The sequence below is a fragment of the Oryzias latipes genome, chromosome 23 (assembly GCF_053564925.1).
Source record: "Oryzias latipes strain Hd-rR chromosome 23, Olatipes_Hd-rR_3.1".
Lineage (NCBI taxonomy): Eukaryota > Metazoa > Chordata > Actinopteri > Beloniformes > Adrianichthyidae > Oryzias > Oryzias latipes.
This window is the reverse complement of record NC_136259.1, coordinates 6628328-6646483: the sequence shown is the minus strand read 5'-3', so window position 1 is coordinate 6646483 and position 18156 is coordinate 6628328. Positions and strand designations below refer to the sequence as shown.

At 40.1% G+C, this 18156-nt stretch overlaps 1 protein-coding gene across 6 annotated transcripts in view; it reads right to left on the bottom strand.

The window, feature by feature from the left end:
* dock4b (dedicator of cytokinesis 4b) overlaps positions 1–18156 on the bottom strand; it is a 152670-nt gene that overhangs the window by 100879 nt on the left and 33635 nt on the right. For all 6 annotated transcript variants that reach the window (XM_011490916.4, XM_020714319.3, XM_020714318.3 and 3 more), the window contains exon 2: positions 2981–3064. In XM_011490916.4, coding sequence (XP_011489218.1) covers positions 2981–3064 — 84 coding nt within the window. The remainder of the gene's footprint in view (positions 1–2980; positions 3065–18156) is intronic.

The window sequence follows — 18156 nt, the reverse complement described above, 5'->3', positions numbered from 1 at the left end:
ATATGAATATCTTCAAAGCACACATAGATTATTATTACATTTCTATACAAACATGTCATAAATATGTAGAAATTCGTATAAATCAAAAATACAATAGAATCAAATCAAGTGGATCAAAACAATCGTGAGTCGAATCTATCCAGACTCTGGTGAATCAAATCAATTCAGTTCTGGACATTTTTGGTGACACCCAATTTTATACCATTAGAACCATTAGAATTATTTTGATCTAATGTCAATGCAGAATTTTACCTTATGATAATAAAGCTTTTTTTGAGCTTTTAAACTTAGTTCAGTGTTACAAATAAACCGTTTTTTAAGTTCACTTGTTTATCATGAGATTCGATTAAATATAGCAGTAAACACTTAAAATGTTTGTGTGTGTGTATATATATATATATATATATATATATATATATATATATATATATATATATATATATATATATATATATATATATATATATATATATATATTTAAAGAGAGAGAGAGTGGAGTAAAGATACAAACCTAATCGTGAAAAAACACTAAACAGTGAAGAAAGGGACAGATGTCGATCAACTGAATCTGCAGAAACTTCTTCGGAGCACAATTAAAGGTTACTACGCCACAACAATGTTAGCAATGTGTGGGTGTGCGTATTAGCCGTCACAGTCAAGCTTTTTCTAAAGACTGTTCCAGACTGAAAAAAAGTCTATTTAAATAGTAGTAAATAGCAGTTTTGTAAAGCCCCAAAGTCCATGCTAATGCCTTTTCGAAGGCTTTGCGTCAATGCTCTTTTCTGAATTGAACAGTTAAGCTTATTCCACAGTCGTGGCCATTCGAAGTCCTTCCAGATAAGAGCATTAGGGAAATATCTGACATGTAAATGCATTACCTTACTGTAATCACAGTTGGGATTCACCAGTCGGTTTGTTTTTTTGTTTTGTCCCTGACCTGTTTTGGGCTTGCACAGTCAAAGCAGCGCTGAGTCATGTTCTATTAGTCAGGACTGTGGAACAAACACTCACTATTTCCACAGATAAGTTCTTGATTAAGCAGCACATGTACGGCACAGGAAACTGACTCCCACTTTAAATTATTTAATGAAAATCGGCAAAAATGTCCGACATAAACTTTCAGCTTTAAGTAGAACAAAGACTTGCACTCCGTTAGGGAACCGGAGGAGGAGCGGGTCAAAACCCATTCCTAAGGAGGTGCATTTTCAGACAGGAGCCACATGTCACTGAATTCTCGATCCAGGCTGCTGTGTTTTGAAGTGAGAATAGCATCGACTCAAGGCTGAGCCATTAGTCTGTCTCCTCTGCTGTCAGCAGCCCGTACGCTGCTGGCAGGATTCTGATTTTGTTCCTCCCTTCTGGGCCGAGCATTCAGCTGGCTGTGCTTTTGTCAGCTTCCTTAGGGTCTTTTACCACAATATCACACATCCCACTGACTGGCAAGCTGCGCGACTCACTTCCTGGCTGCCTCTCTCTTCGTATATGTGTGTCTTTGCTCACGTCTCCCAAAAGGAAGTGAGAAAAAAAAAAGCTTTTCCTATCTGTGCACGTCTGCTCAGCTGCTCTACGGTAAAAAAAAACAGTAGCGAGACCCTGCTGCGAAATCGTTTTGGGGGATGAAACTTTAAACAGGCCTTTGATGGAAGGAATGGAAAAATGATCTGGGATGAAATAAGGACAATCAAACCATATGGACATACAAAAGAAGAGATGTGGAGGGGAGGGGTCCAAGAAAGCAGAAAAAACTCAAATTCCTGATATTTTAGAGAGGTTTTGCATCATGAAGTTTTTCCGCAAGTAATCAATTATTGTTTTTTTTTAACACAAGAGCTTGCGGGCCGGAAGAAAGTTTCACGCGGGCCACATTTACCCCACTGGCCGGACTTTGGACGTGCTCGGTTTGCGCAATTAACATTATTTTGGGGGGTTCTGAAGCGGTGGAAAGCAACTTTAAACTTTAAAGAAGTGACGCTTTTACACTACCAATGAGCTGACTCTACTTCGAAGAAAAACGTCTTTATGCGACGTTTAGCCTTTAGCGCTATTACGCAACAACGCAATCGACATCATTCCTGGGGATTCTTAAGCGGGGGGAAAAAGCAGCGTTGGACTGGCACTCAACACTTTATAGCGGTAAAGTGTTTACACAATCAACGTAAATCCTCAGATTTTGTCGTGGAGAAAAGCAAATTGTGCCGTTCTGCAACAATAAGTAATCAATGCATAGCTGATATAAATGCTGCTTTTCTGTGCGTCAGAATTAGCCGATTCATATTGATCGCATAATTTGTTACCTAAATGTCAGAGAGCATCTATTTAGTTGTCGCTGGCAACATCTCCTGTGCGCCTACACATTTAGAAAGTTTTTCTTGTTTTTGGATTCTTGAAGTGAGAGCTTTGGGCTCCCAGAATGCACAGCACCGATGATGTTTAGTCTTTTTAGTTCACTTGTGCATTTTGATTCACCCTCAAGTCTTCGGAGGTGCAATAGCACATAGAGGAATTACTAAAAAAAATTAGTTAAATAAGAAAGAAGAAGTTTTTGTATTTCAATTCCACCCTGTAGTCTACTAGAGTGCCTCCTCTATCTGTATCCTCTGCCTTTTGCTCCTCGTTCACACCGTCCAGCCTTATGTCCCTCACTTGAGACGAATGTTGTTGTAATTTTGAGCTATATAAATAAAATTGAAATTGAAACTGAACTACATCCTTGAACCTTCACTTTGTCGTTCATCCTGGTAGCTCCAACTTTAGCGTTCTTCTACCAACGTAATCACTGGTTCTCTCTTGAACGTACCCAAACCATCTCAATCTGCTTCTTTGAATTTATCTCCAAAACATCAAATACGAACTGATCTTATCTTATTGTTAAAACAAAAACGAGTTCATTAATTCATGAAAGAACAAATGCATGAAACCTGTTCATAACTGTACCAAAATCTGTCAGTTTTCAGATATTTCCTTTTCCGTTCAACCATACCTTCACATTTCTCCAGGATTTGAACCGTGTCTCCAATTTCCAGGGGGAGGCCATGCTGGATGGTCCCTCTAAAACTGGCCAGCACTGCAACGGAAAAATAACAATTATTAAAAGCACTTAGCAAAAAAAAAAAAAAAAAAAGTTGGTATCCTTCTCTCCCTTTGTACTTAAGAAAAAGGTACCCGAGTTCAATGTACAAACTTTTATTTATTTATGAAAATTTTCAGAGAACGGGAAAAATCCCAGTTGCATAATAAAAGGAGACTCAAAGAAAGAAAGGATAGTTAAAAAATTATGTCAAATTTGACAAAATTACGTCACTTTATCCTAAACTTCATTGCAAAAACATAAAACTATTGGGCCAAACGTCCATCGAAATCAGTTGTAGATTACATATATGCCTATATGCAAACAAGAGTCACCCTTTTTCCCTATTCAAGCTTAATTTAGGTGAAATTTATTATTATATTATATTATATTACTATTAGGCTATTTGGCTAACTGAAGCCTTTGTAGCAGTTTCAATGACCCTCAAACATAGTTTAGCTTTTTAAAACATTGAACTTTTAAACTCAGCCTATAGCGTTTGGCGTGATAGTTTTGACTGTTAAGATGAGTTTGTTAGAAACATTTTAAGCTAGCTTAGCTTTTAGATTAGCAATTGATACCGTTTTTATTTATTATTGTTTGGCATCATTCAGATTTTGACTTTTTTGTGTCAACGCAACGAAACTGAGACGCAACACAGATGGGCCAGTGTAAATCAGCCTTTAGTGTTCAATACAACCTAACACAACGTCATGTTGTTGGCAACATGTAGACCAAAAACAAAAAATTGTCCAACTGTTTCAAAGTCTCACAAAACAAAAACCACAGAAAAGGAAGTTTTGTTCAAAACACTTTTTTTGATTTTAAATGTCTAAACTCCAGCATCCAGACTGACTATGGGCAATAAAAAGGGGGATTTTGGTTTTGTGCTTGTTCAAAGAAAAGAGCAAAGAAAATCAAAAGGAAGCTGCTAAAGTGGGCTTGACCATCACTGAGCATCGTTTGGAAGATCTTAATTCCAACTCTTCACGTCACAGTTGCATCCTGCTGACACATGCACAAACAGATCAACCTGATTCTCAACCCGGCATACACGCTCCGATACCACAGGACACTGGCATTCGCACAAACAGAATAGCAAACAAACCCATCAAGGCATGAAGTGTAAAAATGTCAACAAATGCTCTTGCTGCAATGACACAGGCGGAAAAATCTCACAGACACCCCATTTAATCAGCAGTTTATGCAAGCACACAGAAAGCCATTCACACATGGACACACAGAACAGTGGGATCTGGGGTGGAAGCGTGGAATATGGAGAAGGGCCACAGCTAGGCCTTTAAAAGAGAAATGTAGGCTCCTTCAGCTGCATTCACAGTACCTGAATGCAGCATCTGAACAACACAGAGAGGATTCTCAAGCGGGATTATATCTAATCGTTCAATTTCATGGATAGTGAAGCCCAAAAAGTTACCGTTTTTGGATTACCAATATGTTTGCAGCAAAATGTAGGCAGCACTCAGTGAGTTTAAGGACAGTTTAAAAGTGGAAGCTTCCAAACTCTGCACTTTTACTTAAGCCAGTGTCATACAGTCACAATGTACATTTTTCTCATATTTCTCAGATGAAATTTGGTCATAGATTTCTATAAGTGGAAAAAGTGAGAAAAGTTGTCATCTTTAGGTAAAATTTTCACAGATGTGTCTCAGATGAACCACGTTAAGACCACGAAACAAGTACAAATTAACCACGCAAAGGACATGTAAATCTTTCTAGAACATACGTGATTGTTGGGCTGTTTATGTGGAATCGTTTATGCAATTTGTGCGCCGTATAGTATACGCGATATAAAAGTTATACATCAGTGGTACATGCGTGAAAAGTTCATTAGACATACGTGGAATGGTTGTGAAAAGCCACAAATTTGTGTATGTAGCTTGCAAAAATCCCTCACAATTGCATAAGATTTAGGTAATAACGGCGTATAAACGACACTAAATATGCATAAACTTTGTAATTCTCAAACAACCAAACATTTTGAACAGCTCAAAACTGAATTCACGTAAAGACCAGTCTGCCAAAACTCTCGACGGACGTCTCCGTACATTGACTAATGACGAACGCAAGAAAAACGTCTGAATTATGTATATCACACATGTGTCACGATGTAACTCCCCCTTCACATCACAATAATTGGGGATGGGCTCCAGCAGCCCTGTGACCCTGACAGGTTTAGAAAATGGATGGATGGATGGATGGATGGATGGATGGATGGATGGATGGATGGATGGATGGATGGATGGATGGATGGATGGATGGATGGATGGATGGATGGATGGATGGATGGATCTGCCCTACAGAATTCTTGTTGTACCTCAGATAGCACAACCTATGTCACTATAAAGATTCTATCTGGTTCACATCTGTGCTCCGTGTGTTCACACTGTAGTGACCTGAACCAGAGTTCACTTGTGCAGATACTTGTAGTCATGTCATCTGCTCTTGATGCTAAAGCTTCACCACCTACCTCTCTGTCAATCTGGAGAAACTCCATTTCTAGAAGGGTTGTGTCACATGAACACACTTGACTTTGTCATTTGTTCAAAGAGCCATGGCACGGAAGTAGAATCTCAGAAAAATTTAATTTTTTTGTTTTGTTTTTTTTAACCCAGAGCTCATTCACTCACACATGCATACAGAAGCCAATCACAGCAAAACACATTTACACTCAAACGTTGTCTAATGCATGAATTACTCTCTCAGCTGTGCCGAGCTAAATTATTCAGCTTCAAACCTTTTGCTTCTTGCAGCGCCACTGCCGATCCACCAGCCAGCTGCTGTTTATCTCTAACTGCCTGCCATCAGTTTGATTGACGGACTGTCTGTCCGTCGTCTGATTGGGCTGATGACCGACAGATGATGCGGCGATGGAGACAGAGAAGGGAACTGATTTGTAGTTGTTTTGTCCCATTTGAAGGGGATTGTGGGACATGGGCTATCGCGCCGGAGAATGAGAACAGCGAGTACAAACGGGGAGAAAGATACCATTCATGGCTGTTTGGCCACACAGCTGCTGCCAAACACAGAAACAGCCACAGCAGCGGTTTAACCTAACAAACTGACGAATGCACACACATTTTTAAAACAAACATAGCCTGACTCAGTGATGCTACAGAGGCAAGAGTGCAATGGTGCATAAATCATATAAAACAGACCTGCTGATGAATAGATGAACCACAGATGGGGAAACATTGTCAGAATTATTGGGTTGGTCCAGTTTTTAGATGCATCATAGCAAAATTTCAGTCACCAAAAGAGAAAATGGATTTTTTTGGGACACACGAAAAAAACACTATCAGATTTTACGGGACACTGATCTTGACAGAACTGTAATCATGGGTTGGCCCTTCTAATCTAGATTTAACTCAAAATGTATCACTTTGAATAACCATGAAAATCCCAAAGAACATGAACAATGTCACATTTTGACATTGTTCAGTTTAAACTGTCAGTAGCAGAGTTTATGTTGCTCTTTTGGTTCAGCTACACCCAAAAAAAAGGGTTAGTTTGTGTGTTTTAACGTGATAAAGCTGCTTACTGTCCACAGTTGCACAGCGTTTGACAGCAGAGGTTAAACGGTCAGATTTATTTTTACATAAAGAAAGGAGGACTAAAGCAGGGAGGAGTCTCAGAACGGGGAATATATTATTGAACATTAAAACATCTGGACATGAACCTCACCATCTTAAATCCAAATTCTTCACCATATCTGCTTCTGTTTTGTCTACCAGCCACTTATACCAAATGTTGAAGCCTGAGCAAGATTGAACCAGAGGGACTTGAGCGCTAAACAGAAAAAGGATCAAGTAAAATCTAAAAAAGAATCTTTTTTGTGTTTGCTCACCTTTAACAGCTGTTTCTTTTAAATCTGGAATGAGGTTACCATATTTTTTTGACCATAAAAGACTCATAAAGTGAAAAAAAACACTCATATAACGTGTTGAGACTACACTACCCAGAATGCCTAGAGGAGTAAAGAGGTAAGCGATTGGTCAGAAGAATAGATGGGAAGTTTTTTTAGTGAACTGTTGTTATTCATGTTTGCTTCTTATCTGGAATAATCCGTTTTTGCAGAGTTCAACATGACAGATAAGTCCAACTTTATTGACAACATTGTTTATTTGTAACACTTGAAATACAAAAATTATACTTTTTCTCTTCATTATGATGAAGCACAGTATGTATCACTCCGCCAGGTTTCCATTGAGCGGTAGCCCGGTATTTTAAGCGTTTCCGATATAAAATAGACCCATGAAACCGGACCGAATCACACCATTTTTGGGCCCCCGTTGGTTGTAGGTCTATAGAAAAATGGAAAAAAACGTTGAGGGCGGGGCTACTGTTGAAACCCGTTGATTGGCTGAAGGTCATTACGACAAAAGAAAGTAGCTGTTTTTTCCCTTCGCAGCCCACAAACAACATTAAATGCTTTGTTTATACGAAGTACAGAAATGAGCTTCTGGATGACCCTGACCCTTCAACCTCTGGTGTCAAACGTTGTGCAACTGACCGTAAGCACTTTTATTACGTTAAAACATACAAACAAACCCTTTATTCGGGATGTAGAGCAACACAAACTCTCCTACTGACAGTTAAAACGAACAATGTCAAAATGTTATGTTGTTCATGCTTCACCCCGCATGCGCCGGGACGGACTGGACCGTACCACTCCGTGGAGACGAGGCTATATTGCTCCAACAATCCATCAAGGGCTGTAACTTGGTACTTTGTAAGGACGTTAGAGTGCCGTGTACTACAGACAACAGCTCCAGGTCAGTAAACACAACCAGAATTCCTACATTTAAACGTTGATTTTTGAGTATAATGATCGTCTGCCGGAAAGATATAAAAAATGAAATTAAAGTTATTGGAATCCTGGTTTTTAGGCAATCCCAAAGCAGAATTTCTATGTGTTCCTTAGTTATTTAGACACATTTTTAAACCAATTTAAAAATGTAGGTAAAGGTATTCAGGTATTTTGCAAAAACCCAACCCGCTTGTCCAATAACTTACCTGGTATCAATATCACAAACTGTATAGGAAAAACTAAGGCAATTGGAGTCAGTGGTCCCATTCAAAGCAGTTTCAAGCTTTTACTAATCAATCAGGATTAGGCCGAAGCCTTAATCCCCTTTAAATGACGCTCACATATAGATATCCATGCGCACCATAAATCTGCTGAGTAAGGTTAAAAGCTCTACGGGAAGCCCTGTAACTCGGATTATGTTCACATGCGTTTCGGGGCTGACACTTGTCCCGGCCTGTCAAACCACATTTCACTTGGTTTCCTCCATTTAAGCTGCTTAAAAGAATTTTTTTTTTTAAAAACAAAGTGCAAAAGACGGGAAGCCCATCACTTCCACCCCGCAAAAAAAGTAGATCCTCCATGATTGATGCGTGATCTGATTGGGTTTAGCGTTTAGCTAAATGCTCTTAAATGCTGTCTGTTAAAAAAAAAACCCTGAGAAAATTTAATTTTAAAGCCTCCTAATGTGTTTTCTATTAAGCCTAATTAGCCTGACCCTTTATTCTCTGACTTTCCGACAATGATTCACACGCATAATGCACCTCCACGTGTTAATTATACGGCTTTTATGTCATTAATATGCTAATTCAGCAACACACAAACCGCTGGCTCTTAATCGGCCTCTGTTGCTGCCAAACGCGAGGAGCATGAATATTTCATACATCTGTGCGTGTTTGTGTGGATACTAAACATGTATGTTTGGGCCGTCATTATGTACTTTTAAAGGGTAACAATATCCAAAAAAAAACCTTGAGAAGCCCAACTCTTTTTTACAAGATTGATGCGTCCAAAATGGCTTTACATGCAGATGTGAGAATTTGAACAAAACCGTGGCTTTTTTTTGGTCCGGTAATCAGACCAAAACATTCCTACTCAGACCAAAACTAGCTGTGCTATGCTTCTCTGCAGCCAACGCAGAGTTTGTTCCGCCTCAGTCTTCAGGCAAACGCTCTTCCAAAACCTACAAACGTCTCTTCTCCATGCCAGGATGGTTGCGGGAGCACTGGGCTAGAAGGCAGCAACTGCTTTGGGATTCAAAAAAAAAAAAAAAAAAAGACGACATGCAATGCTCTAAGTGTAGATGGTGCAGCAATTTTTGCAGAAAGTACCACAGGGATTGGCAGCGCTGAAGAGGTACCTGACAGATGTGGCGTGAGGAGATGAAGGATCAAAAGGCGTGCACTTGTTGTGGCTCAGCGGAAAAAAGTGATTTTTTTCTGCTGAGCCGGGGAGGAGGGGGGGGTTCATGCATTTCAAAGGAGGCCCGACCTGTGGGTGTCGACAGGAGAGGGAAGCCAGCAGCATCATGACGGTCTTGACTCACTCCAGTCGGCAGACGCTCGCACAAGGACAGGCCAAAAAATAAAAACCAGGGCAGCAGAATCAGCCAGGAGGAACGACTTTCATTCAGCTCTGGACTCCACTCCCACCCCCCCCCCCCCCCCTCCTCTTCCTGGCTGCCATTGTGCGCCGGACTGTATTGACCCAACTGGTGGAACTGCTCCCAAGCGAAGATAACTTCTATTCCTAGAGCGCCGCTTGGTTTTTCAAAGCCGAGCAGGAATCTTACCCGGAATTTCTGCATCTCAGAAGTTTATGACTCATTATTTGTAGCATGAAATATTTTTTTTAAAATGTTGCTAAAATAATTTAGATGCAGGCTTCCTGTTAGTTTTGAGGCTACCGCTGGTCTGTGTCAACAAATGAAGCAAAATTAAAACAAAAACAAAAAAGTTGTTTAAAGTTTCTTTGAGGCCTGAGCTTTAACTATCATAAATGACGTCAAAAATATAGGTCAAAGCTCTAAAACCTGACTTGATTCTGTGGCGGTAATCTGTCTGAGTATGTGTGTGTAGGTGTGTGTGGTGGTGGTGGTGGGTGGGGGGGGGGGGGGGGGGGGGTCAAAGCTCTCTAAGTGAATAGATAGCCCATTGGTGCCCAAGTAGAGATGATTAATATAATCCTCTCTAGAGGCTTTATCTCACTTGGATAAAATTGTCATTTTTCTCCCCCGTCTGTGTGACCCATCACTGGATTATGACATGTAGAGGGCTGCTTTTCATGGCTTTGAGGTCTAAATAATCGAAAAGCACATATTTTCTACAATATCTTTTCTTTTTTTCTGGGGAAACAGGAAAAGACATTTCAACCCCAAACTTTGTGCCATGCCGCCTCTGATTCAGGCCTTACGATAGCTAGACAGGAGCAACCCCAGACGATTGACGTTTACCCCGCCCAACAGTCTTGGAAAATGGGCGGGACAAAGTCTAGTTTTGTCAAGTCCACTCATGAAAACGCAATTATTCCATTCGTTTTTACTGTACTTTTATGGACCATTAGGCGCACCAGGTTATGAAGCATATCACTCTGTCAGGCTGCTGACTACGTTACCCATAATGCTCCAAAAATCCATCAAGCGGTGCGACTCGGTAGTTTATTAAAGTTGTACGAAAACATTTGGACAAAACCACCACGGAAAATCAATGTTATGGTAATAAGCACAACCGGAATACATACATAAGATGCAATGTCAATTTATGAGAAACTAAAATATCATAAATTTGGTACTTTTGTGAACTAATGCATGACATCTTTGACCCTTTACCACCAGAGATGACCACAATACGGTAACATCACATGTTCTTTGTGCTACTGTTACTCGTGCGCCGTTTATGCAATATTCCAATGGATTCTGACAACGAGGGAAAAAGGCTTCACGCAAAAACAGTACAGTGCAAAAACACGCACAAAATCACTTTTACAGTCTGAGGCCCCGCAATGTAGAAGTTTCCTGTGGTATCCCACCTTCTGCAAAAATGTGAGCCAATGAGACGAGGTATGGTAGGGTTCTGTCACTCAACTTTTGATACTTTTGTGGTGGGTGTCACGTTCAGTCAGTTTCTCAGCGATTGGGAGTGTCTCTTCCCAGGCCAGACAGGCCCGTGTCATCAACAAACACCAGCCTAAGCTCATTCCCCACAGAATAAGCTCTCACACATGCAAACTGTTTGGTCTGATTCCACTCCAGTTCCAGAAAACAAGGCCTATCGAGTCAGGCAGGAGCTGGAGGAGACCAAAAGACTCAACAGTAGGGACTAAGACAAATGAGCTACTTTCTCTATTGGTCACATCCAGGACATAATTGGACTCTACCATTACAGAAGTGAAACGGCCTGGTCGTTGTCAGGTCATCTGGTCTTTCACTCTTATGTTGCTCCCATGGCTTTGTCATGCTTCGGTTTATTTATTAAATGTTTTAGTTTCTCCCAGCAGGCCAAGTCTCCAACACTCCATAATTAACTGAAACACAACACTATTAACTAAAACAATTGACAATAAACCTGAACACTACACAATTATCAAACAAAGAAAATCACAATTACCAAAAATACTACACACTTGCAACACTTTACAGTGCTTCACAACCCTACATAATTAACTGAAACACTACACAAGAGCTAGGACACTACAAGATTAACTGGAACACTACACAATTAACAAAACAAAAGAAACTACACAAATACCAACAAGACTACACACTTGCAACTAGGGCTGCACGATATGAGGAAAACTTGCGATATGCGATATTAAAGGTTAATATTGCGATAACGATATAATTTGCGATATATAAAAAAATAGAAAAATGCCAAAAACATCATTCCCATTTCATTAGAAATAGTTTAAAATCATACTCTAATTGACCCTCATCGACATAGGTGACAAACATCTAACATAATTGGCCTCCATCTGATTGGTAAACAATGGGAAGGTGTCCATCTGATTGGTCAAAGCATAAAGGGATTTATTTGATTCGTTAAAAGCGTCAAGCTGCCATAAGATTGTTTTAACACATTTTGGGTTTACGATTTATTGCGATATTCACAGTCTTTTGCGATATGCCTATTGCAGAGCTGGAAATTGCGAAAATGATAAATTTGCGGTATATTGTGCAGGCCTACTTGCAACACTTCGCAATGCTTCACAACACTCCATTATTAACCGAAACACAACGCTATTAACTAGAACAATTGACGATAGACTAGAACACTACACAATTATCAAACAAAAAAAATTCACAATTACCAAAAATACTACACACTTGCAACACTTTACAGTGCTTCACAACACTACATAATTAACCAAAACACTACACAAGAGCTAGAACACTACAAGATTAACTAGAACACTACACAATTAACAAACCAAAGGAAACTACACAAATACCAATGACTACACACCTGCAACACTTCACAATGCTTCACAGCACTCCATAAGTAACCGAAACACTACACAATGAACTAGAACACTACACAATGAACAAGAAAACACCCAACGTTTCACAACATTACAAGAATAACTAGAACTCTACACAATTAACAACAAAACAACACAATTAAGTCCAACACCTCAAAATGTTTCAAGATTAACTAAAGCACCACACAACTAACCCAACACTATACAATCAATAGCAACACTACCCAATTAACCTAACCATTTACAATTAAGGCCAACATAAGCAATGACCTGAACATCACACAAGATTACACAAGTAATGGCAACAATACATAGTTAACGTCAAACACCAAACAATTTCGTAACGTGATTGACACGTGAGCACTATGTAACTAACAGCAACCATTCACAATTAACCCCAACACACTTGAGTTACGTTAATTGCGTAAACAGTTGAAGAGTTAACAGAGGGGAAAGAATGCTGGAGCTAAAGCTTGGTGTTTTGTCTCGCAATTTGTGTTGCCTTGTAATTTGTGTTACATTTCTATTGTGTGGTGTTGAGTATGCCCATGAAAGGAACCAAAAACATATCAAAACCAAAATCAACTGATGTTGTAGTCTTCTTTGGGTTTATCGGGAACAAAATGAAAGTGATAAAGTGTGATGAAGATAAACGTACTAAAAAGTGACATTTCTTTCTGATATTGATTCACAACATGAAGTCAAGGTCTCTCCATTCCAGCCCTCATAAGAGTTAACCCCAAACCAGGTCATTTTCTCCCTTTAGAAGTGAAATGTGTTAGCAAAGAAGCTCAATGTCCTCTAGATTTTATAACCCATCAAAGACCTCACAAACACACACAAACCCTCTCATCCAAAGTGTTTCAGAGCTTCAGAGATGTTCCGCCATAAACAAACTCACACCAACGCCATCGCCCACTGTTCTCATCCTCCCACCCTGCAGAGGATGATGATAAATAAGCCAGCAGAGTACAAACACAAAGCTTGTGGGTGTGGCTGACGGAAAAAATACGAAAGGAAAACTTATATTCAAAGGGTTTTATCAGAAGGGCAGAGGTGGGGAACTGGAATATCAGCTGTTGCTTCCTCTAACAGACAAGAGGGGTATAAGACGGGAGGGGAAACATTAGCCCTTCTTCCTTTAGGTGTAACCATTAAAAGAACAATGAAACCTTCAGCATCGGCCTCCGCTGTTCCGACTCGATTGCAGCGTTCTGGACTGTTCTACCTCTCCAGGGGAAGATGGGGTCTGTCTGGCCTCTATCTGCATTTCCAGCTCTCTTCAGTCTAATTACAGCCAATGATGCACTTGTGCTGAAGTGAACATGCAGAGGTTGGCAGGAAATGAGAAGAGGGAAAACAAAAAAAAATTGTCAACGGAAGCCTTGACAATGTGGCGACCTGTGTCTACGCTTTCAGACACCCCTGCAGATTTATTTTAGCCCAAATTTGGCTTTGATGCAGTAGTCTGGAGAGGTTAGCACTGCTTTTTACCGTCTTTTTACAAAACAATAATAGTTTTTTACTTCCTGCAGGAGATATAAATCCAAACAATAGTCCGGTAGACACTGTTGGTAATGAATGAGCTTAAAAACACAAAAAATATGCTGGAGGTTTGATGAAAATTTAAACAAAAAAAGAACCGCACCCAAAAATGAAATATATAAATTGAAAGACCCTGCATGACTGCTGACATTCCACAAACTTGATTTTGTGTCTGACATGAGACAGTACAACTTGTCATTCAACCACAGCCTTCAGGTAATCGAAGGTCAAGCCTTCTGAGGGGTTTAAAGCAGAAAAGGAGGACAGTTTGGGTGAAAACAGACACGTGGAGACAAAGGGAGAGGATCGAGGACAATAAAACCATAAAGAGTAAGAGTGACAAATAAAAGTCAGTGAGTCACCGAAAGATAGAGGGAGATGAAAGAGCGAAAAAGCTGCTGCGGGCTTTCGTGTACACTGCGCTGTTCCTGCTACACATCGGCTTTAAAGGGAGAAGAGACGCTCCCTGACAGCTTCGGCACATGTACTGTAGGGCCGAGGCACAAAGAGAAGCAGAGAAGACTGGAACACTGAAAGGAAAAGAGGATTTTCCTCTGCCAGCGTCCCCCACTGCCTTCATCCTCCACTCTCTGTAGGTGGGAACAAGGCTGGTACTTGCTAGAAAAACTGGAGGGACATTGATATAGAGGATACACATTATATGAGTTTCTAGACGCCAAGTCACAGGCTTTATTTTTAGATTTCATGCTGTTTGGTGTAAAAAATGTGTTCACTTCTTGTAATTATTGCATAAATGATGTACTTCTTTTCCCACTTATAGACCCACTCCATTAAAAACTAGGTTTTTGGGGTTTTTAACATGTTCTTGTAGCCTGTATCATGAATCATGATCGTTGTAAATCACATATATATGCTGGCTGGGCCACAAGCTCCCTGATCTCAACAACATGGAGGGGAAGGGGTCCTGCCAAAACTAACCCTAACCCTTTCTATAAACCTTTATCCTAGAAAACAGCAGGTTTTTTTTATAAGAGCTAAAAACTGTATAATCATTATGAAATAGTTTTAAAATCATTTAAAAGATGGTCGGATTAGGACTTTACTCTAAAATGATTGCAGATTTTGGTTATAGTTGCACAATTTCTTTCAATTTTTGCCAAAAAAGGAGATTTTATCATAGTAGATCTGCTCCTCCTGCAATTCCTATTTTCTTACTGTCTAGAAATTTGTCACTAGTTGCTGTTTTCTTCTTTAAGCGTTGCAAAAATAACAAAAGCATTATTTTTACACGAAATATAAACAATGATAATGATCAAATATGTTTTTCTGATTCTTTTATTTTTAATGGCCTTCCACTTTGGTGTTGTGCCACCCTTTCAAAGTCTTCTGCCCCCCCCCCATACAAAATGTTCTAGCTCCGCCACTCCTCAAGACCAACTTAAAAACACCAAAGTAACATTTGCAAAATCAAATGCTTGTTCATTTTACAACCACATCATTTTTGTTATGCATTATTTGTTTTGGTTGTTCAAAAACACACACAAATCGTTTTATCCGATTACTCGATTAATCGATCGATTAAGTGCTAGATTAATCGACTACAAAAAGAATCGATAGCTGCAGCCCTATTTGAGATCCATTGGCCCCAAGTGATTAGGCTACTATGTTGGTTGAGGCATCTTTTTCCAACTGAGTAAAAAACTAAAACAAACCTGATATTTTGCTTTTATGTTACTGGTCCGGCCCACTTGAGATCAGACGGGCTGAATGTGGCCCCCGAACCAAAATGAGTTTGACACCCCTGCCGTAGACTAAAACCACCCATTTCCACGTAAAATTAATTAGATTTGAATTAGGGCGCCCCTACTATCCTGTCACCTTGATGCTACGATAACCGTTTGTTGCGCTGTCTGTGTAGAACACACTGGATCCCCGGGGAAAAACAACGAATAGGTAGAGGGGCGGGGCTTAGAATCACCGCTTATGATTCCAGACGCACAACAAACTAACAGTGAATGGATTTAAAGAAAATAAATAAATAGAAAGGAGTTTGCTTTAAAGTGAATTTGTTTCCATCATCTCACTCATCTGAACTCTGGTTGTTTGACAGACAGAAAAGTCTATTCAAGGTTGTGGAAAATGGACAAAGGATCAAAGGAAACATCACGCTCATGAAGAATAAAAAATATTTAAAGTCAATAATTAAATAAATATCCTGACAGGATTTTGAATCAATACAAGTATTGCCAATTGAATTATCACGCTACATTTCTAACACATCCCTGTGCTTTCATCTCAGATGATCCAAATGGCTCTTTGAGAGGTTCAGGTTGCCGACCCCTGGGTTAGATGCAATAACTTGCTTTACTGTTGCACGATAGCTATTCAGGAAACAAGTTGCATTTATAACAAGCTTTTTCAGTTTTTTTTGTTGTTGACTGAACCGTTGCTAGGGCAACAGGTCGCCACAACATCCCTACTAGAGCTCTAAATTGTAGGGTAGAGGCCATAGCGGAAAAGCTCACAGAGTTTAGATGAGCCTCTAGCAGCTTGGTACCACAAACAGGAGTTAAAACGGTTCGTCTGCATTTTTGTTTTTTGTGGACAAAATCGTCAAAAAGAGAAAGATTTAAGCGTTTGTAATATATAGTGGCTGAGCTTCGCGCATGAATCAATCGTCAGACTGCGGTAATGAAAGAATAGTAACCTTGAAGTCTGGTGCTGAGGTCTGTGGGGAAATGAGAAACAGATGTCAATCTTTGCTTCTCCGTGAAAAAACTGCACTTTACTTTTAGACAAGCATACCTGCACAGCATGGAGACCACAAACTGTACTCTACCCATGCATATCTTAGGGTGCAGAGGAAGCAGCGCTTCATGCCTATAGCGTCAAAAACAAGCCGAAACCACAGAGCTGACACGAACCCTTCCGGCATCGGGGCTACAGCCAGCCTCGGCTCAGAGGTTAAACACACATTTACACTTTTTGACACAGTTTTGTGTCGTGAGATTTCAGGGTGGGATGAATGTCAGGAGGACACCATGGGGTTTATATGGACTTTAACCTTTGCAGCCACTTATTTTTAATTAGGACACCCAACGATGAATCATTAGGCGACTTGAAAATGAGACCTATGTTGTCTTCACACGTGAATGGTCTTGATTTAATCGGGCGGGAAATCCAGACAAGCTTCCTTTGGTTTGATTTGAGATACAAACTGCACAATAAAGACTAGAAAAATTGCGCATTTCTAACAGTTGCTCACTTTTGGGCAATAGTGGCCAAAAGTAAGCTTGAAATCTGAAGTGGGGGTAAAGCGAGTAAAGCTATTCTAGCTTGTCTTTTGCACTTCATGGTAATTACATTACAAAAATAAACCGCATAGACAAAATTCGCAACGTAGCTTCATTTTATATTTTATATACCTTTTTAAAATTTAAACACTATTCTCTCTTTTATTTAAACTCAAAGAATAACCCTTCATAGAAAAATATGTCTATTATTATGCTATGAATACAAAGATCTGCTAGTGATCAAATACCGTAATTTCCGGACTACAAGCCGCTACTTTTTTCCTGCGCTTACAGCCTTGCGGCTTATTCAGTGACGCGGCTAATTTATGGATTTAATTGGCGGCCGCCATGTACACTTTCGAACTCAGTGAATAGTTTGAATTCTCTATCTAACACCAAGCACGAGGCATTTTTATTCAACACACCTCTTAGCAGCCAAACAGCATGGACTTGACTTCAGGTCTTAGACACTTCAGTCATGGTTCAACAAAATGATGATGAACACGCATGCCCGGCCGCATCCCAGAATCCTTTGGGGCCATTAGACCCAACGTGCACGTGATCGCCGCTACATTATGATGAAGCTTTCAAGTTAAAAGCAATCGTTAAAAGCAGCGTAAAAAAGTCCACCGTCACCAACGGGTTTGGAAAAGTCGGTTTGCTGCGTGACGGAGAGAACAGCGCATGGAGTGAATTTACACTCCATTTACGGTTTCTAAGGAAACCGTAAAAGCGGAATTTTGCTTTGAAAAACTCACAGCCTCCGTGTGAGCTGGAGACATCTTCTCCTGCTGATTGATCTGCGGGGCCGATGGCAGTCTGAAGGCTCCCACACGTAACAACGCACCCGCCCCTCATACACAAAACGTACAGTATTAAGTCCTATTGCTCTGCACAGAAACGATTTGCTCCATCCACCGGCGCAACGGGGACGAAGTGCTCCTCCTTGAAGCCGCCCTGGCCAGAGGTGTCGGAGTAGATAGGAAGGG